This window comes from Rhodnius prolixus, unplaced genomic scaffold (genome assembly GCF_049639745.1).
Source record: "Rhodnius prolixus isolate KJV_2025 unplaced genomic scaffold, Rpr scaffold_6, whole genome shotgun sequence".
Taxonomy (NCBI): Eukaryota; Metazoa; Arthropoda; class Insecta; order Hemiptera; family Reduviidae; genus Rhodnius; species Rhodnius prolixus.
This window is the reverse complement of record NW_027411634.1, coordinates 317,365-342,133: the sequence shown is the minus strand read 5'-3', so window position 1 is coordinate 342,133 and position 24,769 is coordinate 317,365. Positions and strand designations below refer to the sequence as shown.

The 24,769-nt window shown below is 36.2% G+C and overlaps 2 protein-coding genes across 2 annotated transcripts in view; one reads left to right on the top strand and one right to left on the bottom strand.

Moving 5' to 3' along the window:
- side-VII (sidestep VII transmembrane protein) overlaps positions 1 to 24,769 on the bottom strand; it is a 494,219-nt gene that overhangs the window by 295,451 nt on the left and 173,999 nt on the right. The window lies entirely within an intron of this gene.
- Positions 3,328 to 7,475, top strand: LOC141460035 (uncharacterized). Its single transcript, XM_074139646.1, has 4 exons — positions 3,328 to 3,486; positions 4,819 to 5,096; positions 5,797 to 5,997; positions 7,320 to 7,475. Exons 1-4 carry the CDS (start codon positions 3,402 to 3,404, stop codon positions 7,401 to 7,403), a joined length of 648 nt encoding a protein of 215 aa, XP_073995747.1. The 5' UTR covers positions 3,328 to 3,401; the 3' UTR covers positions 7,404 to 7,475.

Here is a 24,769-nt window from a genome sequence, read left to right as displayed (position 1 = left end):
CAAAACTCCACTGAAAAATCTATACAGTCATTACGACTGGATCCACAACATGTCCACTACTAGAACACTTCCTTCAAATCCACATAGCAGACTAAAGCGGCGGTGGCCACGCGATCATCTCAACATATGTCGCCGACCCTCCTAGGATGGTTGCTGCGTAAGCTTGCCAATCTGGCGAACTAACGGCTTCCATCGCTGGATGGTCGTCGTTCACTCCATTCACGCCCTTGGCATGTGCTCGTGTATGTATGTACACCCATATATACACGTGCATCTGTATTTGCGCCATCCCTTATCTCTCATCACTTTTGCTTATTGTACTAGTTACAGTTGCAAAATAAATAAACAAATTCAAAAAAAAAAAAATCAGGGTAGCACAACCCTTTTAAAGTTTAAGGGCCAGAATTAGTAAACGATATTAGTGAAAGAACTCACAACTTCATCCTCTTATTGTTCGTAATCTCCCTAGATTACAAGATACAGAACCATGAATTGTTCAGAAGAAGCGGTTTAGAGAGGAACTTAAATTGCAGGCCATAAGTGAAAGTAGAAAATCATAACTTTTATTCCAGTGGAATTACGATCTACTCGTTTTCGGAATAGCTACGTACTTTGAAAAGCGGCTCTCTCTTAAACTCAAACCCACTGCAGAAGTAAGAGCAAGCAGTCCAAGGATTGTTAGTGACAGTAACGGACTTTAAGCAATGGGTACAGTTAAAGGATTTGAGTCGCTCTAAAGTATTTTCTGGTGCTTACTTCTTCGCAAGATCTGCTAGTAATGGGAATGTAGAGCTGCCCTGGACACACACAAGGAAGTTAGGTGGACTACCATAATCTTTTGAACAGTCTTGGAAACCTTGGCAACCTAACCTGTTCGCAACAAGTACATAGTAGGATGGGATAATCGAAAAACTTTTAATTAGATGTCGTATAACAGCAATAAAATTTGTCCTTAAACAATTTTATATTCTCCATTATTCTGCGTGCTAACAATAAAGTAAGTTTATATTTATAACTTAAGTATTATTGCAAGAGAAAATCAGTAATAAGTTAGTAAAAAAGTAGAAAACAATTATCGATATCTGAGAGAAAAAGTTCGATTCTTTTTAAAACAGTTTTATAACCTTCAACTTTTATCATAATGTTTGTTTACTTATTCTCTATTCAGAAACAAGATGTTACAGCTTCCCAATGTTCAGCGAGAAAAACTCAAAAAACTGGAGACAATAAATCAACTTAATTAAGAACCACTTTTAGTTGGCTAAATTTTTGATTAAAAACTTTTGTCGCGTTCTCCCTGGTGGCTGTGAATAGTTTGTAAAACCCAATTTTTCAAATCCACAAGGGACCTCTGTGCCTCTGGTGACAACTGAAAATTTGAAAATCTGCACCATTGCCATGACTTCTCTATGGCAAGATAACTTCACCTTGCTGGGGAATTGGCAGCAAACTAAAACGGACTCAAGACTAGGGCGGTTTCGCATCAGTGCGACCGATGGCTCTAGCAAAACAATGGTCATCCTGAACAGGCACTTCCTTCAGCAGGAAGTAAATAAATGACAGCATTTCTTGTATTCAATGTTCTTTTTATTGTTAAATTTCACTTTAGAACGCCATTTCAAGGGATTCATTCTATTCAGGATAAATGTTTTTGATTTATAACCAGTTTTGCTGAAAAAACTACTATTAATCCTGGGTAACTCATTTTTAGGAATGCAAATTTCCTCCTACATAGTCCACGAAAAATACTGCACGTGGTTTGGGTAGAACAGAGAAAAAACTAATGTACATTTCTTCCTCAGGTCGCCCCATCCTCCTTGTCGCAGAATTTACAACCCAGTATTTATTACTATAATTCTCTAGTTAGCGTTTTCTTTCGTTTTTATTACGGCCAGCCTTAATGTTCAATATCCGGTTTTGTGTGCAAAAATTGTTTCAAAATGAATAAACGTAATAAATATCAATGGAATTTATATTTTCTTTGCTGCTGACAAAAAAGGAAGTATTAAATCTTATATAAATTTTAAAAGATGAAATTCACCGATAGTAATTGCACTTTTAGAGAAGTCTTGAGTAAGCCAAATAGATTATAAATCATCTGTATGTCGGTGTACGCAGGGTTGCCAACACTATAAAGGACACCCTTAAAAAAATTAGGTACATACAAAGGGCCGTTGACAGGATTTTGGGGCCCGGGAAATAAACAGGGTGTTCAGCTTTAAGACTACCGTTACTTTGGGAGGCGATTCTGGGCATCATTTGCAACAAAAAATTCCATATAAACTGGCTCGATTCGGCTCCGTTTTATGGATATTTTTAATTTTGTTTTTTTCAAGGTCTTGCTATTTTTTAGTAAACAGTTGCCTATATTTCTCAAACTATTAAAGCTATAACAATTTCAATAAGCTCATTAGAAAGAAGGTTAAATTTCCTTTTAAATAAGCTAATTTGTATTCCAAAATAATAACATCAAGTATAAACTTTGTGGCTCAAACATAAGAAATAGCAAGTTTCTAATTTTTTCCAAAAAAACTGACTTCATTTTTCTCAAAAATATTATATAAGTTTAAAATGTGCACTGCTCATGAAAAACATCTACATACGATCACCTTTCGAACGGTATACAATGCATTGGGGTTATTTTAAAAATTGATGCAGAAATCTGTGATTAATTGCAAAAAAGTAGGACTTAAAACAGCGACGGCATTATGAAAGGAATTCACCTACCATAAGAATATAATTAATCAGAATCATCAAATCCAGTACCATTTTTTGCATTTAGTTCATCGTTACATCAATATCCTGTTGACCTATTCAGTTCAGTTAGAACAGAAAAACAACAAGCCAAAAGAAGAAATCTCAGAAGTCAGAACTTAAATCAAAAATACAATAAAATAAATTAGATTTGTGTGAATAATATCTGAAAAAAAAGGACAAAAGGCGTCCTTTCCTAATTTAAGAAAGGACAAGGACAACCAGGTGTTATAAAAGGACTGTCCTTTCCAAAAAAAGGTGAACAGCATGATTCGTAACTGAAATAATGAATTGGTTCTGCTGATGGATGATTTAATCAGTTTGATGTAAAGAATTTGTTGATGTTTCCATCAAATCTATCTGACGATAGATCTAAGTCAAAAACTGGTCAGGGATACATGTGGACTACCACAGGATAAAGTCAATTTGTGAAAATTTTATTCAAACTAAGGGCGCTTCAAATATTTCTAGTCAAAAATCTGCATGTTTCTTTCTTACAATTAGTAAATCAAAGTGAAAAATAAAGAGAAATGGTTAAAAACAATTAAAAACTCTATTTTAATAAGTATTTATTATTTTAACAATGTACGGTTGCACAGCTGATATTACGTATTAGGTTAATCTATAGAGTTCTTTTTTTTAGTGACATGTTTGGAAGGTTGGTGCTCGGATTAGGTACAACAAATGAGTTAATTATGTGGCCGATGTTTGGATATATTAACAATAATGCTGGTAAGTTGAAACTAAAATGTTTATAAACGTTCTAAACAAAGTAAACAATTATAACAAGTGATTAAAATACTTACGACATTTTGTGAATAACTATGAGTCACATAACCTTCAACACAGGTTTGTTTACATTCAAGTTTAGCAGATTAAATAAAGTAAGAAATTAAAAAAAGGATTCTAATTTTTTGGTAAGTGATTAAGAATAAAGATAATAAGAAGCTTCTTTTAAGGTCACAGCACAGCACTTTTAAAACTGAGGCGGATCAAGTTAATTTCGTTTTAGCATCCATTTGCTAGGAAGTGATAAAAAATTAATGTGAATAAACAATTTGTACGAAAGGCAAAGTTACTTTAAATTACAGCATCTAATAAAGAAACATTGCTTTTCGGCCACCCAAGCTCGGTAACTTCAGTTTCGGTCAATGTTATGAATTTTCCATCATCTGTTGGCAAACTTCGAACTAATCAAGTTGTGAAAAGCACATCAGAATGTTTCCACTTGTTGCAAATGGTTTTTTATCGATGTTCTGAATCAGCAGAAGATACAGTGCGTGTAAATATGTAACAAAACACATCGTTTGTAGTGGAGAAAGGTTATTGTACCTTTATCCAAATTGTTGTTCATCAGCCTTCTTTCATCGTATCCTGATTTTTACCTTTCAAAGTCCTCTAGTTCTTTTATTCTTTCTGATTCATTTATTATTACTCATGTTTTTGCCATAGGAACACTAATTTTGTTGTTTATTAAAAGAGTATTTAGCGTCTGATTTAGAGTGGAGTTAAACGAATCAATTGAAATGTAAACAAAAAAATCATGAAATTTTGAACACTCTACGGGTGTTTATATTGTGCCCAGTTTGGAAGGAACAGCTGAAGATTATGAGAATGTCTAATCCTGGCAAAAAAAAAAATCCAGGATAAGACTCTAGCCTTATTTTATGGCCGTCGTCACCACAGCACGTCGGCCAGCTGTATGGTAGGATTACAGCCATTAAGTCTAGGAAAGTGGGTCAGCTGGATCACTGTAAGAGCTGAACCTTTCTCTTAGGCTGATAAATTCTGTCCTCACAATACTATACAAGCATAAAAGTGCTTGTGAGAACAACATGAAGTATTCTACCCGAGTAGTTGTTGGCATGTGAGTACGTAAATACTTTATTTTAATGGAGTGGTGACTTTTTAATAACGAGAAAGTAATAATTAGGATGACGTAGCGGAACTCCATAACTGCTGTGAGCAGTTGGTTTGCCGGAAAAATAGCCAAAAAGGAAGTCAGAATGTGATCATTTCTCTTACAGTTAGAGAAAATTTATGTAATTTTTGTTGTTTTCGCAGTAAATTGTGTGAATGGCATAAGTCAGAACAGTAACGCCCTGCAGGGGAATGGTGGCTTGCCCAAACTGTCGCTGGAAGAAACGGCATGTATCCTGGTGGTGCCAGACACGCTGCTAAATAGCGCCATCTCCAGCAACTCGGCAACACCCCCAACAGCCACGCAGAGTATAGGCGGAAACCAGCTTAGCATTGTACAACGGCCAAACTGTCTGGAATCGCTGAAGACGATGCCCATGTTGAGTGTACCTGCGCAGATTGCAAAGTTTAGCCTAATACTGGTAAGTTTCGTGGGTCAAGATAGCTGGAGTGAAGCTTCTCCTATAGGATGTCCCATAATAGGTGAGCACATCCTCTGCGGAAGGAACAGCAAGGGAGGAGAACAGCCTTTCACTTTCTGTGTGAATGCGTTGTAACTGCTATTTTGCGATATGAGTGAATCTCTGGCAGTTAGAATACCAAAACGACTAATGGGAAAATCATTTACCTTACAAAAAGAGAGAGGTTTCTCGAACTAGAACTGCGAAGGGGTGGCACAAGAAGCCTCTTCTGGGCTACGCTGTCTGGGGCACACCATCCCCCACTCATGTTCTCATTTAATCTTACTTACAAATACATGCATTTAATATGTAAATGAGTATTAAAACTGTCCGGTAGGACAGTTGTATAAGAGTTGAACGTCAAAAACTGCACGAAAAAGCGTAACGTTGAAAAACACCCAACTTTGACAATTTTTTTCTCTTTTTCTATAAAAGATAAAATTCCCAAATTCCCTTTAAAACATAGGGCAAACCCTCCTTTATAACTGTAATTTTTTTGCAACTTGTAAAGTATGCTAAGTACAAAAATATATATATATTTTTAGTACCAATCTAGGACGATAGGTTAGACCGCAAAGGGTTTGGCTATCATGTAGCGGGAAAAACAAAAGAAATGTTTTGTTTTTCCCGCTACATGATTTTCTTTTTATCAATTTTTCAGGTAAACAGAATATTGCAAACAAATAACATGGACGGAGATAATGATGCGCAGAAAAAATGTGACAAATATCGAGTAATTGGACAATGTCAGGTGGACAATCAGCCACTGTACGTCAATCCAAAACAATACCACCGTATAATGAAACGACGGGAAGCCAGAAAGAAACTGACAGAAGGTGGCAGGATTCTAATAAAACGGAGGGTAGGTATGACTGTTGTATTGCAAAATTTGTAACGATTTTTTGACGGCAACGAGAAACACACAGACAAAATGTCCATTGTAATGAGTCGCACAGGTGAAATTTGTGAGCTAGTTCACTTCCGCTTACCTTAGGTTCGTGGCGGAAGTATTGGAGCATGTCAGAATCCTGAAGTCGCTATATTGGGCCGAGTGCTATTTCGGACATCCAGGATACGACAGCAGTGGCCTTCCCATCGCAAAAATATCTAATTTTTTTTATTATTTTTCTATCCTACAAAATGTAAACGATAGTAAGTTTTGGAAAACAACAAAAATACAACTTTTTTTTAAAAGTTTTAAGTCCACTAAAAATCTATTTGCTGTGTTGGCAGTCGCTATTATTTCCTTAATACTTCAGTAAGGGTGCAGCATTCCACTAAGCCTTCACAACAACGATCACGCTCACGACCGCGGTTTTGCCCGTTCCACTTGCTTGCGAGCGTTACAATCGAAAAAACCCAAGTGGATGGACTATTGGGGGCGTTTTAACCGTTCATGTAAACATTACAAATGGCGACCTCCAAAATAAGTCGAAAATAAGCTTCAAGAGGTTGTTTTTTAATTTTAACCCCGTTTATATGCAGTTATAATAAACTTTATTAATTATTGGTAAAGTTGACTTATATTAAAAGTATATATATAATTCAATTTTTTATATTACATTTTAGTGGAGTATTTTGTGGCAACAGTAGGATATTTATTAATGCAACGTAACAATGCTTTAGAAAGTTCTTCATCTAGTTCCGATGAAGAGTGGAATGCAATTTTACAAAATCGCAATGGTGAAAAGCGAAAACTTAGGCCACGTATTAACTATCAAAGTGTAATTGGTCGTTATTCAGTGATTTAGTATGTAAAGGGAGAAGTAATTTTTCATTTTATTATTTTTTTTTAGACTTTCGAGAAACATTCATTTACGTACATCAGAAAATACTTTCATTTACCTGAAATAATTATTTCGGTCGCCATCTTTGCTTTTAAAAATTGCGCCACATTTTCTGAACGCCCACTTCGGTCCAGCTCTTATTAAGGTGGGGCGTTGTGAGCTTCGCGTGAGCGAAAATAATGACGTCATTAGTGACGTTTTCGCCACGACCACTACGACCGCGCTCGTCAAGTGGAACGGCTGAAGGGACATTTTGATCGTTGTGAGCGCTTAGTGGAACGCACCCTAAGTAAACCACGGCGGAAGTTATGAAGCGTTTCCATTCAATTGTAACTTTAATCGATTTTCATTGTTACTTCATTATTTTATTAATTCATAATCTTTTTTTTCTTTCTAGGAATATCTACACGAATCTCGGCATAAACATGCATTGAAAAGATCACGTAACCTGGATGGGAAATTTACAGCCAACAAGAAATAATTTTAATTCTTTTAATTAATACTTTAATTTGTCTTTTAATTACTGTAATAAAGAGTGCCTAAAAAAAAGTAATTATTAAAGTTTAGTGAGTGGGTTCCGGTTGAAAAAGCGGCTTCCCATCCATCCGCTTTTCCTGGAACTGTTCTTTAATCGAGTTTCCCAGGAAATGAGTTGATGTACGGTACAAAGTGCTCCAAGTTCAAGGACAAACGTAGGAGCCGTTTTTTTTTTTTAAAGAAATCTTTAAAAATTACTGACAAACAAAAAATCGCATTCAGTGACGTGGTAAGTTCCGGTTTACTTAGTTTGACCAAAATTTTTCTGCGGCATCCTTACGCGAAGTTTTATAATTTCTACGACTTGAAATTACAGTACAATCTCGATTAACCGGGCTGACCTCCGGCTATACCCACTCTGGAAAACTGAAATCCCGGTTAAACCGAATACACAGTATTACAGAGTACATTTGTACGTTTAGCACCAAGTTTTCGTAACGGATTCCATTGCGTAAGCGAAATGAAAATTCGACCGAAAGGGGTAAACGAAAGATGTTTTCTGTAGGACGGAGCTGATTAACACTGAAGACTAGCTTGAGATCAGGCTGCTCTCTGGGAAGGTTAAAATAATGCCGGTAATTATCCGTAAAAATATTACATATAACCGTGAAGTTGAAAATCAACCATTTACGACGCGTAAATCCCTTGGTCTTTTGTAAGATCTCTTGTAAGACCGTGGTAAATCCCAAGAAATTCTGTTCTAATTGCACCATATTTTGGGTTTTTACATACATACATACATAATGACCCTTTAAGAAAATCAGGTATAAAAGAGTTGCTGCCACGCCTACAATTATGTTACATCGGAAGACGAAAAAAAATTTCACTGACGCCACCGAAAATTAAGTTTTGTTTCGGCGCCGATCCAGGTACTCTTATGATGACTCAATATGATCCCGGTTAATCCGAATCCCGGTTAACCGAGGGCCGGTTAATCGAGGTTGTACTGTATGGTGGTTCTTCTTCTTCTTCTTCTTGTTTGGCACTACAGTCCATGAAGGACCTTGAGGTCGCCTCTATAAAGCTGTACCATCATCTCACTCTCTCTCTCTCTCTCTTAGGCCACCATCTTCTCCATCTTCTTACGCCCAAATCTCTCCAGATCCTGTTCAACATTGTCGAGCCATCTCAAAACCGGGACCTCCATCTCCTTCTAGCCCCTCCTGGATGTCCAAGATATAGTGTCTTGGCTATTCTTTCTCACCCACCATTCGTTCCAACAACTTTGGAGTTATGGTGGTTACACAAATACGAGGTCCTCTTTTTTTGGGGGAGGAGGGGGAGATTCAGGGGACCTTAAATCGGTCACTTCCGGTGAATACTGAAGTAATGGCGTCACAGTTCCTCCAGAACCCCTGTAAATGATGAGACCGTTGATTTTATCCGACGAGCTACGCATGTTTATTGTATCCTCTAATCGGTTTTGGGATTTTTCATCCATCGTCAGAGCTAATTGAATTCACTTTTTGGTGAAGAGAATTCCACTTCACTTATGTTTCTGTTGAAATCTCTACACTAAACCAATGAGGAATGAAAAACGGATAAATTCAATGATATTATAAAAAAAAAAAAAAAACAGCGGACCTAACCTCATTTCAATGGTTGATATCGTTTGTGGGGAAAGGTTTAAACCAAACTGATGAATCTTGACGCTTAACGTTTTCATATCCTTCAGAGCACTGAAAACAGAAAAACCTTTTAACTTAGCCTGGCTTTAGACGCCAAGAAATCATCTTACGGGATTAACTTTGCACCAACGTTTACCCATCCACTCTATATTCCTTTCTACAGCCTCTTTGGCCGTAAAAATAGAAGAAAAATACCACATCAGGACAAAATATTGACTCCAGGACAAAAGTTTAGATGAGAATTTTCCCAGTTTCCGGATTGATTAAGATGATAAATCTTGATAGTTACGGAGGTTGTAATATTTTGCACAGAAATTTAAAAAAAAAATTTTTTTGGAACTATAACTTTTAATGGCCAAGACTTGACGTAAAAATGCTACTACTTGTAACTTGGCAGAGTTGCAAAAATTTTGTTTCCAACAAACTTTTTCCCTTTTTTTGCGCAGCCCGCAGTTTTTCTTCCCCCCCACTTTTCTTACAGGAACTAAAAACTGTTCCTCATTTGAACAGGGCATATCGTAAGCGGGAAGTTAAATGGGAAAAGTAATAAAGCATTAAAGCTAGCAAAAGCTATTCGTTCGCCACGGCGGCCTTCTTGACTGCCACGTCTTAAAAAGACTTTATGGTTACGTCAGAAGTTGGTGTAAAGTGTCCAAAGGCCACGAAGACAGTGGAATGAAAGTAGGGAGAGCTTGGATTAACTTGGATGAAGAAAAACATGTTTGGCATGGGCCAGCGAAGGGTTGGACAAGGAAAAGCTGATGTTTCAATTAAAAACAATATCCAATGAGGAAAAACTTTGGTAAAAGCGGCAGCACTTCTGCTTACTTTTCCTCCCCCGTCTGGCCACCCGCGGCCCCTCAAAGCTCACTTAACTAAGATGGAAGGAGGGAAAATTTCCTCAGGCTGAAAAGAGAACGGCTTTAGCGAGTCTTGGAACGATTCCAATTTGTGTAGGAAATTTTCTTCTACAACTTCAACCAAGGAAAGAGGGGGACCGCCTCAATAATTTTTCCAAACTCAAATATTAACTTTTCTTTAAAAAAAAAAAAAAAAAATTGCGTGAGGAGAAAAAAAACGGGTACTCCTTCAAAGGGGATCACCAAACCATTTTCTTCTTATTTTCTCTTAATCCTCAAGAGAGCGGAAAAGCATTGCGACCATATTCAGTTTTTCCCCAAAAATAGACTGTCTTTTTAGCTCCCAGGAGTTCAAAAAAGTATCTGGTGTAAATTCACTCGATTTTCTCCTATTCGATCCGCATTCTAACTTGGATATTTTTCCAATTTATCAATTTACTTTTAAATAAAATTACAATAACAGTTCTTACACCCCATCGAATAGCACTGAAACCGCCAATTGGGGTACTAGGAGAAGATAAGTCTCAAAAAAATCGAGATCGGCTTGTAAAAAAAAAAAGCGAGGTTTTTCTCAAACTAGAATATTTACAAAGAGGCATCACTATAAGTCTCTCAACTTTTCAGGGTGTGGGTTGATTCATGTAGAGACCCCCTCGACTGACAGGGCCTGCCACCCAACTGACGGTGTTAGAATCGCTGGATTGCAAGAAGTTATTCTTGGACTATTGGGAGTGGAAGAGATCATATCTTACTGGTGAATAGAATCCCTGGTCAGTGTAAGTGGCCTTTCTAAAGGCTATACTAGCCTAGGCCAGGGATGGCGAACCTTTTGGAGAAGTGGGTCAAATTTTGTTCATTTTTTTTTTTTTTTTTTTTTAGTTCTAGCTCTTGGGTCACTAATGCCCCCATTTGCACAAGAGTTAAGTTTAAAAATATTTTCAAAACTAAACATCTTTAAAATTCAGTTGGCTTAACTGGGTAAAACGGGACGAAACAAGTGGCTATGGAAGTCTCTTTTTTACAAACATAACTGAACAAAACCTGAACAAAAGTGTGTTTTATCTGAAGATAGATAGATAGATAGATAGATAGTGTTTTTATTTTTCTAATTTACAAAATACACACAAAAAATTTATATATACAAATACACTATAGACAATGGACATTTGTCCGTCTGCCAAGTTAACCTCGTATGTTATAAACAACTGAAAATATTTACTTCTAATTTTAATAAACAATTTACTTAATTAAATAATAATTACACATTTTTTTTTTTTTTTTTTTTTTTTAATTCAACCAAAAATGAAAAAACAAAAATAACGTACTTCAGTAGTAAGAGATTGGAGATAAAATGATTAGTATGAGATTAAAGGTAAAATACACAAAACAGAATAAAATAAATAAAAATAAATAATTAAAGTGAAAAATAAAACTATCCATTGTATTGTGAGATCAGGAAAGCTCTATAAGTGGATGCGGTCTGTACGTATGAATACAACGGGTACCAGTTGCCCCTTCCGTTAAAAAAACTTATAATCTCGTCACTAGTCAATTCTGCCTTATTGAACCACCTTACCCTGTACTCCCTGAGTATCGGACACACGGCAAGGAAGTGGAAAGCACACTCTTCTACACCCAAATTACACATAGTGCAGAGTCGGGAATTTTCATCTGCCCACGGCTTGAAGTTCAGATCTAACAGCTGGCATCTCGCCCGAAACACTACTCTCTTTAGGTGTAAACTACCCTCGTCTGACATATATTTTTTATAATTATCAGGTAGATCCTGACTCAATAGCTGGTTATAAAGAGAGTAATGCTGCGAGCGGGAGGCCAGTGACAACATATCCCTTTTATGCCGATCTTCAAACAATTGCAGAATTGTACTCTTCCAATCAGGCAACTTTACACGCTCCTCCAGGAACTTCTCGACGCCACAACCATAACGATCCGATAATTCTAGCCAAGAGCGATACCAGTATAGTTTTTTATTTATTACTTTTTGCGCAATAATTTTGGGTAGACGATGGTCGGGTAGTTGTAGAACTTTTATTACATATTGTATCTGCATTCTTAATGTATATAGATACAAAGGGTTTTATCTGAAGAAAAATCTAAATATGGTTATTTGCTTTGGGTTGTCGATCTTTTTTTTGTAACAAAAAAAAAATATGAGTAAAATTATAACATTTTATTTGATATTTTGTAAACAGTTTTTGCCTTTATTTCAAATACTACAAAAGCATTTGTCGTCATTTGCGCTTTTAGAACTGTAATGATCACAAACTAAAGGTTATAGATAGCATTTTAAATTGCTTTTGTGTCAATGCGTGATTGAAAAAAAATATACAGATAGAATATAAATTATCCACCACAATTAGAAAAATCTAAATCAACCCGCGTAAACAATCAAATGGTTGCCTAGCAATTGTGGGTCAGTGAAAAAGCTTGATCGAGTCAGTGTCTGACCCGCGGGTCATAGGTTCGCCATCACTGGCCTAGGCATTCAGAAGGAGATGTTAACGATAAGCCTCTTCACCTGCAGAGCCTAGGAAAACTGAACCTCCCTCGTAAAGAAATAAGAAAATCGAACTGCAGGTTATAATAATGGAAAAATTTTTAAAAAATCCTGATTAACCTATTCGAAGTTTTTCCTAATTATCTAGCATTATAATTGTTTTTCTTTGGTTAAACTCGACTGCTTTCCCCAAAAAATTAAAATAAAATTTGAAAAAAAGGTGAAGAGATTTGAGTTTTTCTTTAATTAGGGAAACATTTAATTTTCCGAAGTACGGATTTTCTCCTACTGCTTTATATTTCGTCCCGCATACTTTGTACATCCCATTAACGTATTGCCTGAAGCGCCATTCTGTCTGGGTTACTAGCGCTCCTACTGGGCAAATTCTGTAACAATTTTTTTTTTAATCATAGATTTACCTTTAAGTAGGTACTATAGCCATTATTGGATTACAATCCAACTCTGATTGCAGAAGATCTATCCAGGAAATCAATAAGGAATGGATGAATCATTTCAAAACGGGTTAAGGCACTCTTGGAGTTAAGGTTTGCGTAAATTAAATTCTCCCCTCCCAATCCATCCAATTAAAGCTACAGAAGGTATAAACTTGACTTCCTTATAAAAAGAGGGCTTTGTTTACGTTTAGAAGTTAGTCAAAACATTTATTATTAAACAATAACCAGTAAAAATAAATGGGGAAAGTGAACCCGAATACAATAAAGTGCAATTAAGTTGGTAACAATGCGACCAGCTGTTGTTTACAAAAATAAACGGACGAAACTCCCAAGAAAAAGGAGGCTTAAAAAATAAAACATCATTATAGGGAACACAAAGTGGCCAAATATGGCTGGAAAATGGACCTAGGGCTGTAATTTAATCTTCAAAAAAACCTGTTTTTTTCCCCCCCAAGAAATAGAAACTTGAGCTATAGGAACTGAAAAAAACTCTGTTCGGAATTATGAGAAGATAGATTTTTTTGGTAGGAGTCAATGTTTTGTCCTGATATGGTATTTTTCTTCTACGTGACCAAAGAGGCTATAGAAAAGGAATATAGAATGGATGGGTAAAGGTTGGTGCAGGGTTAAGATTCTTGGATTCTAAAGCCAGACTTGCTAAAAGGTTTTCCGTTTTCAGTGCTCTGAAGGATATATAAGGGTTACGTGTATTATGGCTTGCTTTAGATAAAAAAAGGATGCCCAGATTGTCGGCGGAGCAAGCCTAAGTGAAAAGTACCCAAAAGCAACTATAGTTACAGCAATGTTCACACGAGCCTGACACCTCGAGCTGACTCCGCAGAATTACATTAATAAATACACTTATTTTTCCCACATTACTCTCTTATGCTCTTATGCCGCTTATGCTCATGTTCTGATGTTCTCTTAATATTTTTACACGCTCTCCTGCAATTGTATTCATGTCAAACCCTTTGAGCTGTTAACATCTAATTTTGCTGTTAAATAAATTTTTTTAAAAAGCTCTTCTCTCATTCAAATATCATAACTGAAAGCACAAATGACAGCACTGAAGATACCCAGTCATTGAACTGAGCATTAGAAATAGTGACTCCTAAAAGTAAACAAGCTGGACTATCTGAAATCCCAATTCCAAGTAGATGTGACTCCTTAAATAGTTATGCCTTAAGGTTGGTCTAAAGCACGCAACCTCACACTTTATGGCTGTGGGGGAGTCGATCTACAGCAGGGAACCAATGAAAGACCACTGCTTAGCATTAGTTCGATTAGCGCAATTCTATTTACATCTACCTTAAACGAGCTCCCTGGAATTGCAAAGTAAATAAAAGTAAAGAATGCCCATTTTTTCAGGCGAGCTTTACGTCCTACTACCAAATTAGATGTCGTGGTCGGAGGCGACTAGCAAACATACTTTACTATAAAATTTCTCATATTAACCATTAAATAAAATGCCAGGCCTAGACACCGGGGATCGAATCCAATAAACCAACAATACATCTTAGCTTTGCGGGTCTAGTCTATAACCGCCTAACATACATTATTGTAAATTTCTCATATTAACCATTAAATAAAATGTAAGGACTACAGACCGGGAATCGAACCCACTAAACCAACAAAACATCTTAGCTTTGCGGGTCTAGTCTCTTAACCGCTCGGCTACCGTGGCGCCTCACTGTGTAATATATATTAAGGGTGTAAAGGACAACACACTTTTTCTCTAATCTAACTTGATTATCCTTCCCATTCTCCCTCAATGGCTTTCCAGGACTGGACAAGCCCACCTTCTCAACACTTCCCGAAATATAAAATATCGATAATAATGCCTTTACATTAGGATTATGCTTTAGATGGGGGAAAAAAAGCTTCTCTTACGTAGCTAAGCGCTGCGAGCTTTTTTTTTTACCACCTACCCTTAAAAAAGTATTTCATTACGTCTTTAACAATATGTCGGAATTATTATTATTATTATTTTTTTTTTTAAGCGCATCAACAGCTGAGGTTATTAGCTCTCGGAGCTTTTTTCAGTGCACTGCCGGCCTCCGGACAGTGTTCTCTCGTTACAGACAACACTGTCCATCACCGGACAGTGAGCTGTAAGAAGCTCCTAGGAAGAGAAAATCTAAGGGTCAGCAGCTGGATTCGAACCCGGGACCTCCGCGTGGGAGTCCAGTATGCTAACCTCATAGCTAATCCCTCCCCTAATATGTCGGAAATATTTTGCAAATAAAGTGAAAATTAAATGGCGAGTTAATAACTTTTCAATTAGGCTGTTAAATTTTGAGAATTATTAAAATGAAAACTCTCACATTCATAATTCAAAAGGAAATTTTCATCACGTAATTAGGAAAAAGAAGAGTTTCCCTTCCTTCCGTTTTATTCGTTTTTGATAATAAAGGCTACATTGATATTTTCCATTTTGAAATAATTTGTTCCTCGATGAGAAAATTTAAAATTCAACGTTTTATTATAATTTTCCGGTAACAAATTTCATTTTGTTGATATCAGACATTGTTTAATTGCAAACACTATACCTTTAAAAATAATGTTTCAACAAATATTAAATTTTAATTTATAAAAATTTAAATTTTTAGATACAAAACTCTTAAAAACAGTGGGAGTTAGGCTAAGCGAATACTGAGGCAAGATGTAGTTCTCCGATTCGCACAAAGATGGCGTTTCAATCAATAGAATATTGATTTTTATTTTTATTTTTAAATCAGCTGTGAGTACTTCAGCGTCAACTTGATCTTTATTTTGACTCTAAATTGACAACCAAAGACGAAAAATCGACAAAATTGGACGATCGGTAATTAAATCGATATCAGATGAAAGAGAATGGTGCATTTTTTTTTAAATCAACAATTAAATATGGGTAAGGATTGTTGACTAAATGTTGCCCCCCTCCAAAAAAAAAAAAAACAATTTCAGTGCAATTTTAGGACCAGTACAAATGATTTCCTGCGCTAATTTTCTAGGCGGAAGGTTCTTTAGCAAAATACGTAGGTCCATGACCCATTCTGGGCTGCCATCTTTATCGGCTACTTTGTAAAGGATCAAATGATAAATGACCACCACAGATTCTGAAAATTTGTTCTTTATTTAGAGCAGCGTTTCCAAGCCTGTGGTGGTACGCCAGTTGCTGGTTGGCTGTACGCGAAAAATAACCAATAATGGCGGACATAAAAAATAAAAAATTTTTATAATACATAAAAATTATTTTAATTAATAATATTATACAGTAAAGTTGTTAATATGTACAGAGTAATAAGGTTGGTCTGTCTCAAGATATACGAGAAAATATAATAGCACATTTATCGAGGATTGAAATTGTCTTTCATGCGAGTATTTTCCCCAAAACCCGAAAACACAAATGATAATTCGGATTTCAAACCCCCCTTCTATAAAGAAAATTTAGGAAAAGCTACATCATTATCCAATAAAAGATAAAGAAAATTTAATAAAATTATCATGTGACAGAAGAACTTAAATGATAACTATGTAAAACATCTGCTTAAAGAGACTGGATTGTAATGGAATAAGCTCCTATCCAAGCAACATTGAATTTTAATTGGTACTTACAGAGGTAGTTAAATGCTTAAAAGATATTAATTTTGGAAGATTCGGGCACAAATATAATAATCCTTAAAGAAAAACTTTGTAAATTAATTAATAATTTTGAAGAGAAAAATATGTACGCAATTTTTAATTATTTAAAAAAAAGTTTTAAAACTAAGATCTTACACTTTACAAAGTTTAATAAAGTGAACATGAACTTGGAACTCCTTTGTTGCAGATACATTGGTATCTCTATACAAAATAAAGATAATAATAGTAAAATAACACTTGGAATAACAAAATTTGCACGAAATACAATCATTTTTACGAAGTGGTACAATTTAGCATGATGTGGTACTACCAAGTGGTACACGAGCCAAAAAAAAGGTTGGGAAACGCTGTTTTAGAGGTCTTCAAAGCGTATATTTCCTGTGAAATCTACATTCTGAAAATTCAACAAGAAATAAACAGTAAAATGTTAAAAATTAAACAAAACTATAACTATCTCATAAAAATATTATTATTTTTTATTTTTATTTTTTTTATTTTTAAAAAGGAGCAAAAAAAAAGGGTCCAGCTCAACGATCAAACATATAAATTTTGACGAAGGATAAGGAAGAAGGGTTTTGAGACGATAATGCCTAACACCCGTGTGAGATTATTCTGAGCACGTCTTGCTCACTGATAATACTTGAGGACATTGTTGTGATAGTCAGAACCTGACCGCAAAAGGAAAAAAAAAAACTGGGAAATGTCACCAAAATAACAATAAAGAGATGGAGGAAGAAGTGGGAACCCTAAAAAGCAAAAAAAGGGAAAAAGAATTATGAATAAAGTATAGTGAGGTATAATATGGTGCAAAAAAGAAAAATGTAATGTCTATTTCCTGGGCGGGTTTTACGTCCAACTACCAAATTAGGTATCGCGAAAGGAAGTGACTAGCATTTTTAAATAAAATCCAAAAGCAAGTCCAGGGAATCGAACCCAGTAGAACTCAGTACATCTTAGAGGTACATCTCTAAACACACGGCTAGCGTTTATCACATCAATTTGAATTTTTTAAAGCCCCAAATTGTTGTATCAATTACAAAAAATCTTTCAATGGAAGTATTCACTAGCCAAACAATACACTACAATATACACACTGTTATGGAGCTGTTGCCTTTATTAATAAAAAGTAAAGTAATCTCCTAATTTTTCAGGCGGGGCTTAACGTCAAACTACCAATTAGGAGTCATGAACAAGGAGGGAGCAGAACCTCGTACTTTACTACAAACAATATTTTCTCTAACAAATAAAATGTAGCCATACTCGGGAATTAAAACTGGGAATTTCCCACTTACAAAGCCACGCTTATGACCCACCTAGACTAACACCCACCAGCCCCTTATTAAAATACAGTACAACCTCGATTAACCGGGATCAAGTTGAGTCATCCATAAGTACACCTGGATCGGCGCAAGAAACAAAAGTTAATTTTCTGTGGCGACAGGAAAATTTTTTTGTCTTCCGATGTAACATAATTTGTAGGCGTGGCAGCAACTCTTTTATAACTGATTTTCTTGAAGGGTCATTATCTAATTATGTAAAAACCTAAAAATATGGTGCAATTAGTACTGAATTTCTTGGGATTTACCACGGTCTTACAAAAGACCATGGGGATTTACGTGTCGTAAATGATTGATTTTCAACTTCACGGTTATATGTAATGTTTTTAGTGGATAATTACCGGCATTATTTTATAATCTTCCCAGAGAGCAGCCCCTAATCTCAAGCTAGTCTTCAGTGATAATCAGTTCCGTCCTACAGAAAACATCTTTCGTTTGCCCTTTCGGTCACAATGGAATCCGTTAAGAAAACTTGGTGCTAAACGTACAAATGTACCATGTAATACTGTGTATTCAGTTTAACCGGGATTTCAGTTTTCCAGGTTAGGGTACAGCCGGAAGTCAGCCCCGGTTAATTGAGGTTGTACTGTAAAACTTAAAATGGAGAAAAAAAAGAAGTAGTATGCGGACCCTAGGTAACAATTTGTCCAGAAAGTTCCAGAAACTTAGGAAACAGGAAGTGTTAGGAATTTCCTGGAAAACGTTTTGCTGGGTTTTAGCCAGGAGATGGTGGACATCCAGTGCCGAAGAAGGATCGCTCAAAATATTCTTACATTGGCCTGAAACATAGCATGAGGCGTTTAAGACTTGAAGCCAAAGTCAGGAAAATTTGTAGCTTCTACTGCTTCGTGGGAACCCCCCAAAAGAAGTCATGAAAGTTAAGAGGGAAACTGGTACTGATCCTTCCAGAAGTCAAGAAATCTATAACCAAGGTGCATAGTGACTGGAACAAATGTTTTTAGATAGGCTGCCTAAACTCTATAGTTGTTCTACTCTCCACCCTAAACTTACAAACAAGGTTTCAAACTAGGTTGGGGAAAGTAGAACATCCGTAGTAACACTAGAGTGGCTGCAGAATCATGAAAACACAGGAATCCCCAGGACTCTGGTTGGGGTGGGGGGAAACGCAAAAAAAAGGAGAATGAGGTAACAGGATGAGGTTCCAAAGTACGAAGAAACGAAATGATCCGAAAAATTGGGCCATACAATGAAGGGAAACACACACACACACACACACACACACCCGTATCATATACTTCCTTTTAGCGCATCAGGCAAACATACACAGATAAACAATAAAGAGCTCTCTAACGATAAAAAACAAAAAAAAAACCTGTTCTAACTTGTATAAAGTTGATGCTAAAACCTTCTGCTACTTTGCTAACATAGACGCATGCGTACTAAACTAACACAATCAACCCCCCCACACTCCTACCGCCATTCTTTGTGGGGAGGAGGACTGGAAAAACAAAGATGAAGTTGTTCAATTCTTTTTACTAGTAAGTGCGTTCTATATCCGGGTTTTTTTTTTGTTGTAGTTGTTGTTGTTGTTGTTGCTGCTGTTTGGCCGATGTAGTTGTTACTAGCTCCACTATCATCTCCTTACTTCGACACTATCCTAAAAATTGTTACGTAGATTACGCTTGGATTCATCCCTGTTTTCTGGATGAAAAAAAAAGATACTTAGGATGTGACCTTATGTCCAAGCAAAATCTTTTCCATCTATCTACTAGCTTATTATCTCTCTCTTTCAAACTCACACACACTTGTATTATTTTGTCTCCTTTTTTTGTTCTTCTTCTTCTTCTTCTCCATGCTCCACGGCTGGAAAAGAAAGTGGAGAAGGAAAACTCAACATAGCACATGTAAGATCAACACAGTTAATGAACCGTGGAAGCATTTTCACAGGAAAAAGAAAATTGGATATCTTTGCTAGATATTTTTTTTTTGTTCTTTGCCCTAAGGGGGGAAAAAAGAGGAAAACTTCGATTACAAGAATGAAAATTCATTTTGTTTCAACGAAACTTCTAAGATGCCAAGAAAATTAGCAATTACTTGCTGTGTTGAAACAAAACAAAAAGTATTAAACAAATACTGAAATTTTCCCCCTTTTTTTTTTTAAATTTTCCGCGAATTTTACTCTATTTTGTAACATCACAAAAACCGGGGATGGGTGTTGGTCTAGTGGTCTAGAGAATGGCTTCATGTGTGGGAGGTCCCCGGTTCGAATCCCGCGCATGACTAACTTTTTATTTGTTTCATATAAAATTGTTTATAGTAAAGTATGAGCTTCCGCCACCCGTCCACGACACCTAATTGGTAGTTGGAGATTAAGCCCCGCCCTGAAAAAAAAATTAGAGATTTCTTTACTTTAATATTAAAAGTTTCTAAGAAAAATGGTATCTCCATATATAAATAAATTAAATTAATCAAGCGAAGTTTGACTTGAACAGTACTTCATTAGTCTTCAGTAGTAATTTATATTCTATGAATAATTCAGGTGCACGTGTAAATAATATTCGAATTAATTTATTAATTTAAGTAGTTCTATTAATATTCTATCAGTTTACCCAAAACATAAATTTTAGTTGATTTGTTGTGATGAGTGGTACCAATATGGTAGCCAATAATAAACAACCTTATTGATGAATATACGCATATCGAATGATTGAATAATTGATTATATTAAATCGAACATATGTCGATTAATAATAAAGTCAGTGGTAGAAATGTGTATTTTAGTCACCAGGAGTGCTGTAGTATGTTACTGGCTACTTCGTGCTTCTCATAATTTCTTCCTTCTTCTGAAACTTAAGTTAAGTACTGCTAATTGTATGCAATTCAAAATTATAAAAATTAAAAAATATTTTAAATTTTTTTTTTTTTTTAGAAATAGAAATCCATAACCGTAACTGGTGGATACTAAATATTCATACTTATTCGGCTAATGATCAACAATAAAATACACAACCGTCTGCCGCCGCCGTAGCGTAGTGGTTAGCATTAAGTCTTTACATTAATAACGGTTGTACATTATAGGTTCGAAACCTACTAGTACTAGTCAGAATAATAAAATTTTTGAATGAAAGATTTTTTTTTTTTTCTTGTAGCGCTAATCCTAATCAATTTAATCTCTGACTTTAATATTTAAAAGAAAATAATAAAATTTAACTCAATGAAAAATGGGAAAACAGAAAAAAGAACCGTTTTTCATTCAATTAAACTGAGTGTTCCAGTTATTGTTTTACGCAACAACGAATTCCTGTCGAAATTGAATTGAAAAAACAATATCATAGTTTTTCTTTCCGGGTTATGTAAATATTTGTTAAAGAAAAATTAAAAAAGGGTAAAACTTCGGGAAAAAGGAAATAAATTGAAAACATACTTTTAGTAATATGATTTTTATTTATTTTTTTTATTTCAATGAAAATTTAACTACAATCTAATTGGTGGAACTCTCTCTGGCCATTATAAGGAATATACTTTACGCATTCTCACCGGAAGTGCCTCGTTTTAAGGTCGCCCTTCCTCCTCAGCCAGAAAGGGCGATTTTTACAATGTGACCTTTGAGTGTGAATAAAATATTTTTAAAAAAAACTGATAAAGATCGCCGGAAGTTAGATTGTTTCAGTCCACTTCCTTAACCGGAAGTGCTACTCCAACGATTCTCTTTAAAGCATGCACAAACATGTCTACCACCTTTAATTTCAAAATTTCCCAGGATTAGGGGGGGGACTCTTTGGAAGAGGAGGGTGGCTATGGCTCCCTCTACAGTATAATGTACGACTATACGTGTCTGTAGGGGCGATTAATTGTATTGATTAATTTTAATAGAATTCCAAAACTACCCGGAAGTACAACGCATTACCCAATGGACTTTTCACGTTTCTGAAATTTTGTTTTTTTTTTTCCTCCGAAAATGTCTCCTAAATTTCCTTTAAATTGCTTATCAAAAGCTTTTAGGTGAATAATTTAGTTGCCGTAGAATTCTGTATCGTTTTTTTTAAAAAAAAAGCAGAGGTTTTCGAACCGACCAATTCTTCATTTCTGGCTAACAACGGTAATTGCTTTGGTTTTTGCGACCGAAATTATTCTATTTCAGGCCATAAATTGGTCCACTCCTAGAGCCACCCAAAGATGATTGGAACCAATCAGACCCCAGCTTCTCTATTCAACATCTACCACTTGCTGGAGTTCAGCATGTCCAAAAGATATTCTGTAGAAAGCGATTTTAAATCCAGTTTCCTGTACAAGGAAGTCGCCAAAGACAAGAAAGTGAGTTCCCTCATGCTAACACATCCCCAGGTCTCAAGATCGCCTCTCTCCTACACAAAACAATGCAACCTCTTCCGGTCACATGGCAGAGAAAATTCCAGCGAAAATCGGCTATTTCCGCCTCTTGAAAATGAAAGTTTTTTTAAATTTTATTTTACAAAAAAATCACGGCATTTTTCACGCAGAAATTGGCTCATCACAAGTATCGTGACTTATCGGTTGCATAAATCTGACTTATACATTAAAATGACTACGAGATGTGGCTATTAAATAACGAGACTATTGCTGTAAAACATTTTATTTTAAATTTATACATATTTAGTTATTATCACCTCCAATATCCACCCCTCCTCTACCCCTACAACGCTCCACGCGAATTTACCATTGTTCCAAACAGTGCTGGAAGTCTTTTTCTGTGAGCTCCTGCATGACACTTGCAACTTTTTCTTTCACAGCTTCAACGGACTGAAATCGTGTTTCTTTTAGTGCAGATTTGATTTTGGGGAAACAGATAAAAGTCATATGGGGCGGCCAGGACAGGCGAATAAGGCGGATGGCCTTATAAACTGGGATGTTGTACTTGGCTAGGAACGTCTTGAGAGACAGACAATGCAGTGTGAGCTGGCGCTGGTTGTCTTGATGGAGAACTCATGACTCTGGTTCTTCCACAAATCGGGTCCATTTTTTTTTTCCTTACTCTTTCACCAGAGTTGAGCGAGCACCTCACGCGGTAGTAATGTTGATTAATTATAATCGATATAATCCATTTTAGACGTGGAAGGGCGACCAGGGCGGTCATCATCTCCGACGTCTTCTCGGCCATCTTGGAAACCTCTTGAACCACTCGAAAAACTTGCGAACATGATACAACATTCATCGCCATAAACTTCTTTTAATAAAAGATCAAGTTTCAGTAGCGGTTTTACCCAAGTTTTAATGTGAAATTTCGCGACAATTCGTTGCTCTACTACATGTGTAGTATCATGTTTTCGGCAAAACGAAACTAACACCTCTAGTACACAAACGACGGTTCCGGTTGAGACAGATTTCTCTACAAACACGTGAGACGCTGCACAATCGAAAGAGAAGGCTTTACGCTGCACAGCTGTCGCGGTCGTTAGGGTTTTGGCGCATGCATAGTTCTTCTGTAGCAGCATCAGTCTCTCGTTATTTAATCCACATCTTGTATTATTATTCAATATTTGGAATAATCTTAAAAATACCATGTTACAAAATTTTGCATTTAATTTTAATTTGGGTTTTTTTTTGCAAACTAATCACACGATATCTTACAACTAAAATACAGGCTCCCCATTACGTTTACAGTGAGTAAATAATGCGCATGCTTACTAGATAGTATAGTAAAATATCACAAACACACACACACTCACACAAAACTGCTGATTATCAATCTTATTTTAAAGTGGCAAAAAGTTTTTGCGGCAGCCAAAAGGCGGGTAACTCTCTCTACTTGCCCCGCCCAAATCACAACTGCCTTTATGATATAATAAATCATGAAAGTTAGAGCGTCTTCGTGAAGAACATCTTTGCCGCATGATGAATGATATTTATTTTCAAATAAGTTTTTTTTTCCTACTCGCCCCTCCCCGTTTCGCCCACTTCCGGTTTTAATTTTTTTTTTTTATTATGATTTCTGAAGGAAGGGAACGCAAGGAAGGGAAAATCTGTGGAATCACGGAAGTTGCATCACTGATGGGACACTGAGAACCAATCAGCTGATTCCTTCCTCTACTTCCGATAGAATTAATTGTAATTAATAAACATTTCTCCCTCAACAAGACAACAAGAAATTAACTCTTTTTCATCAGACAACCATATACACTTTTTTCGCCAACTTTTTCCTAAAGAGTTTACTTAGAAAATTACTAAACGAGTGCCGAGAAAATATTAATGAGACTTCACTCCTCACCCCCACCGCATCACTCAGGCAGTAAAAACCATGTGTTAATTATACTTGGAAAATGTTTTGTAGATAAAGAAAAAGGCAAGTATAATATGTTTGTAGTTTGTATAATAATATATTATTCCGTTTGAGAAAGTGAGAGAAATTTGTTTGCAGAATGTTGTGCAGGCTAAGACATGCATGAACATGTATGTGGTGGTTGAGCCTGGTTTTAGCGTGTGTGTCAGTGTGTTTTTTTTTTCGCCGAGGCGCCCGCGTCTTTTCTTCTATCAGCTAGCTGTCTACCCTAAACTGTGAGGGTAGTGGTGGTGGTGGTGGGGAGAGATTTGAGTCTGAGGTTTATGGCGTGTGTGAGTGTGTTTTTCGCCAAGGCGCGCCAGTCTTTGTGCAGGCTGAGACATGCATGAACATGTATGTGGTGGTTGAATCTAGTTTTGGCGTGTGTGAGTGTCTTTTTCGCCAAGACGCCCCCGTCTTTTCTTCTATCAGCTGTCTACCCTAAACTGTGAGCTCTCCCTTCACCCTTCTCACACACAGACACACACACACACACACATTACTCCCCCTTTTTCAAGCAGCTTGAAGATTTAATAAACACTCACTGCTATTACTCTACTTAGGGCTTTGGAGAGAATGTAGTAATGAAATCAGTGAAACTATTTTAGCCGGAACAGGAGAGGGGAGGGGGA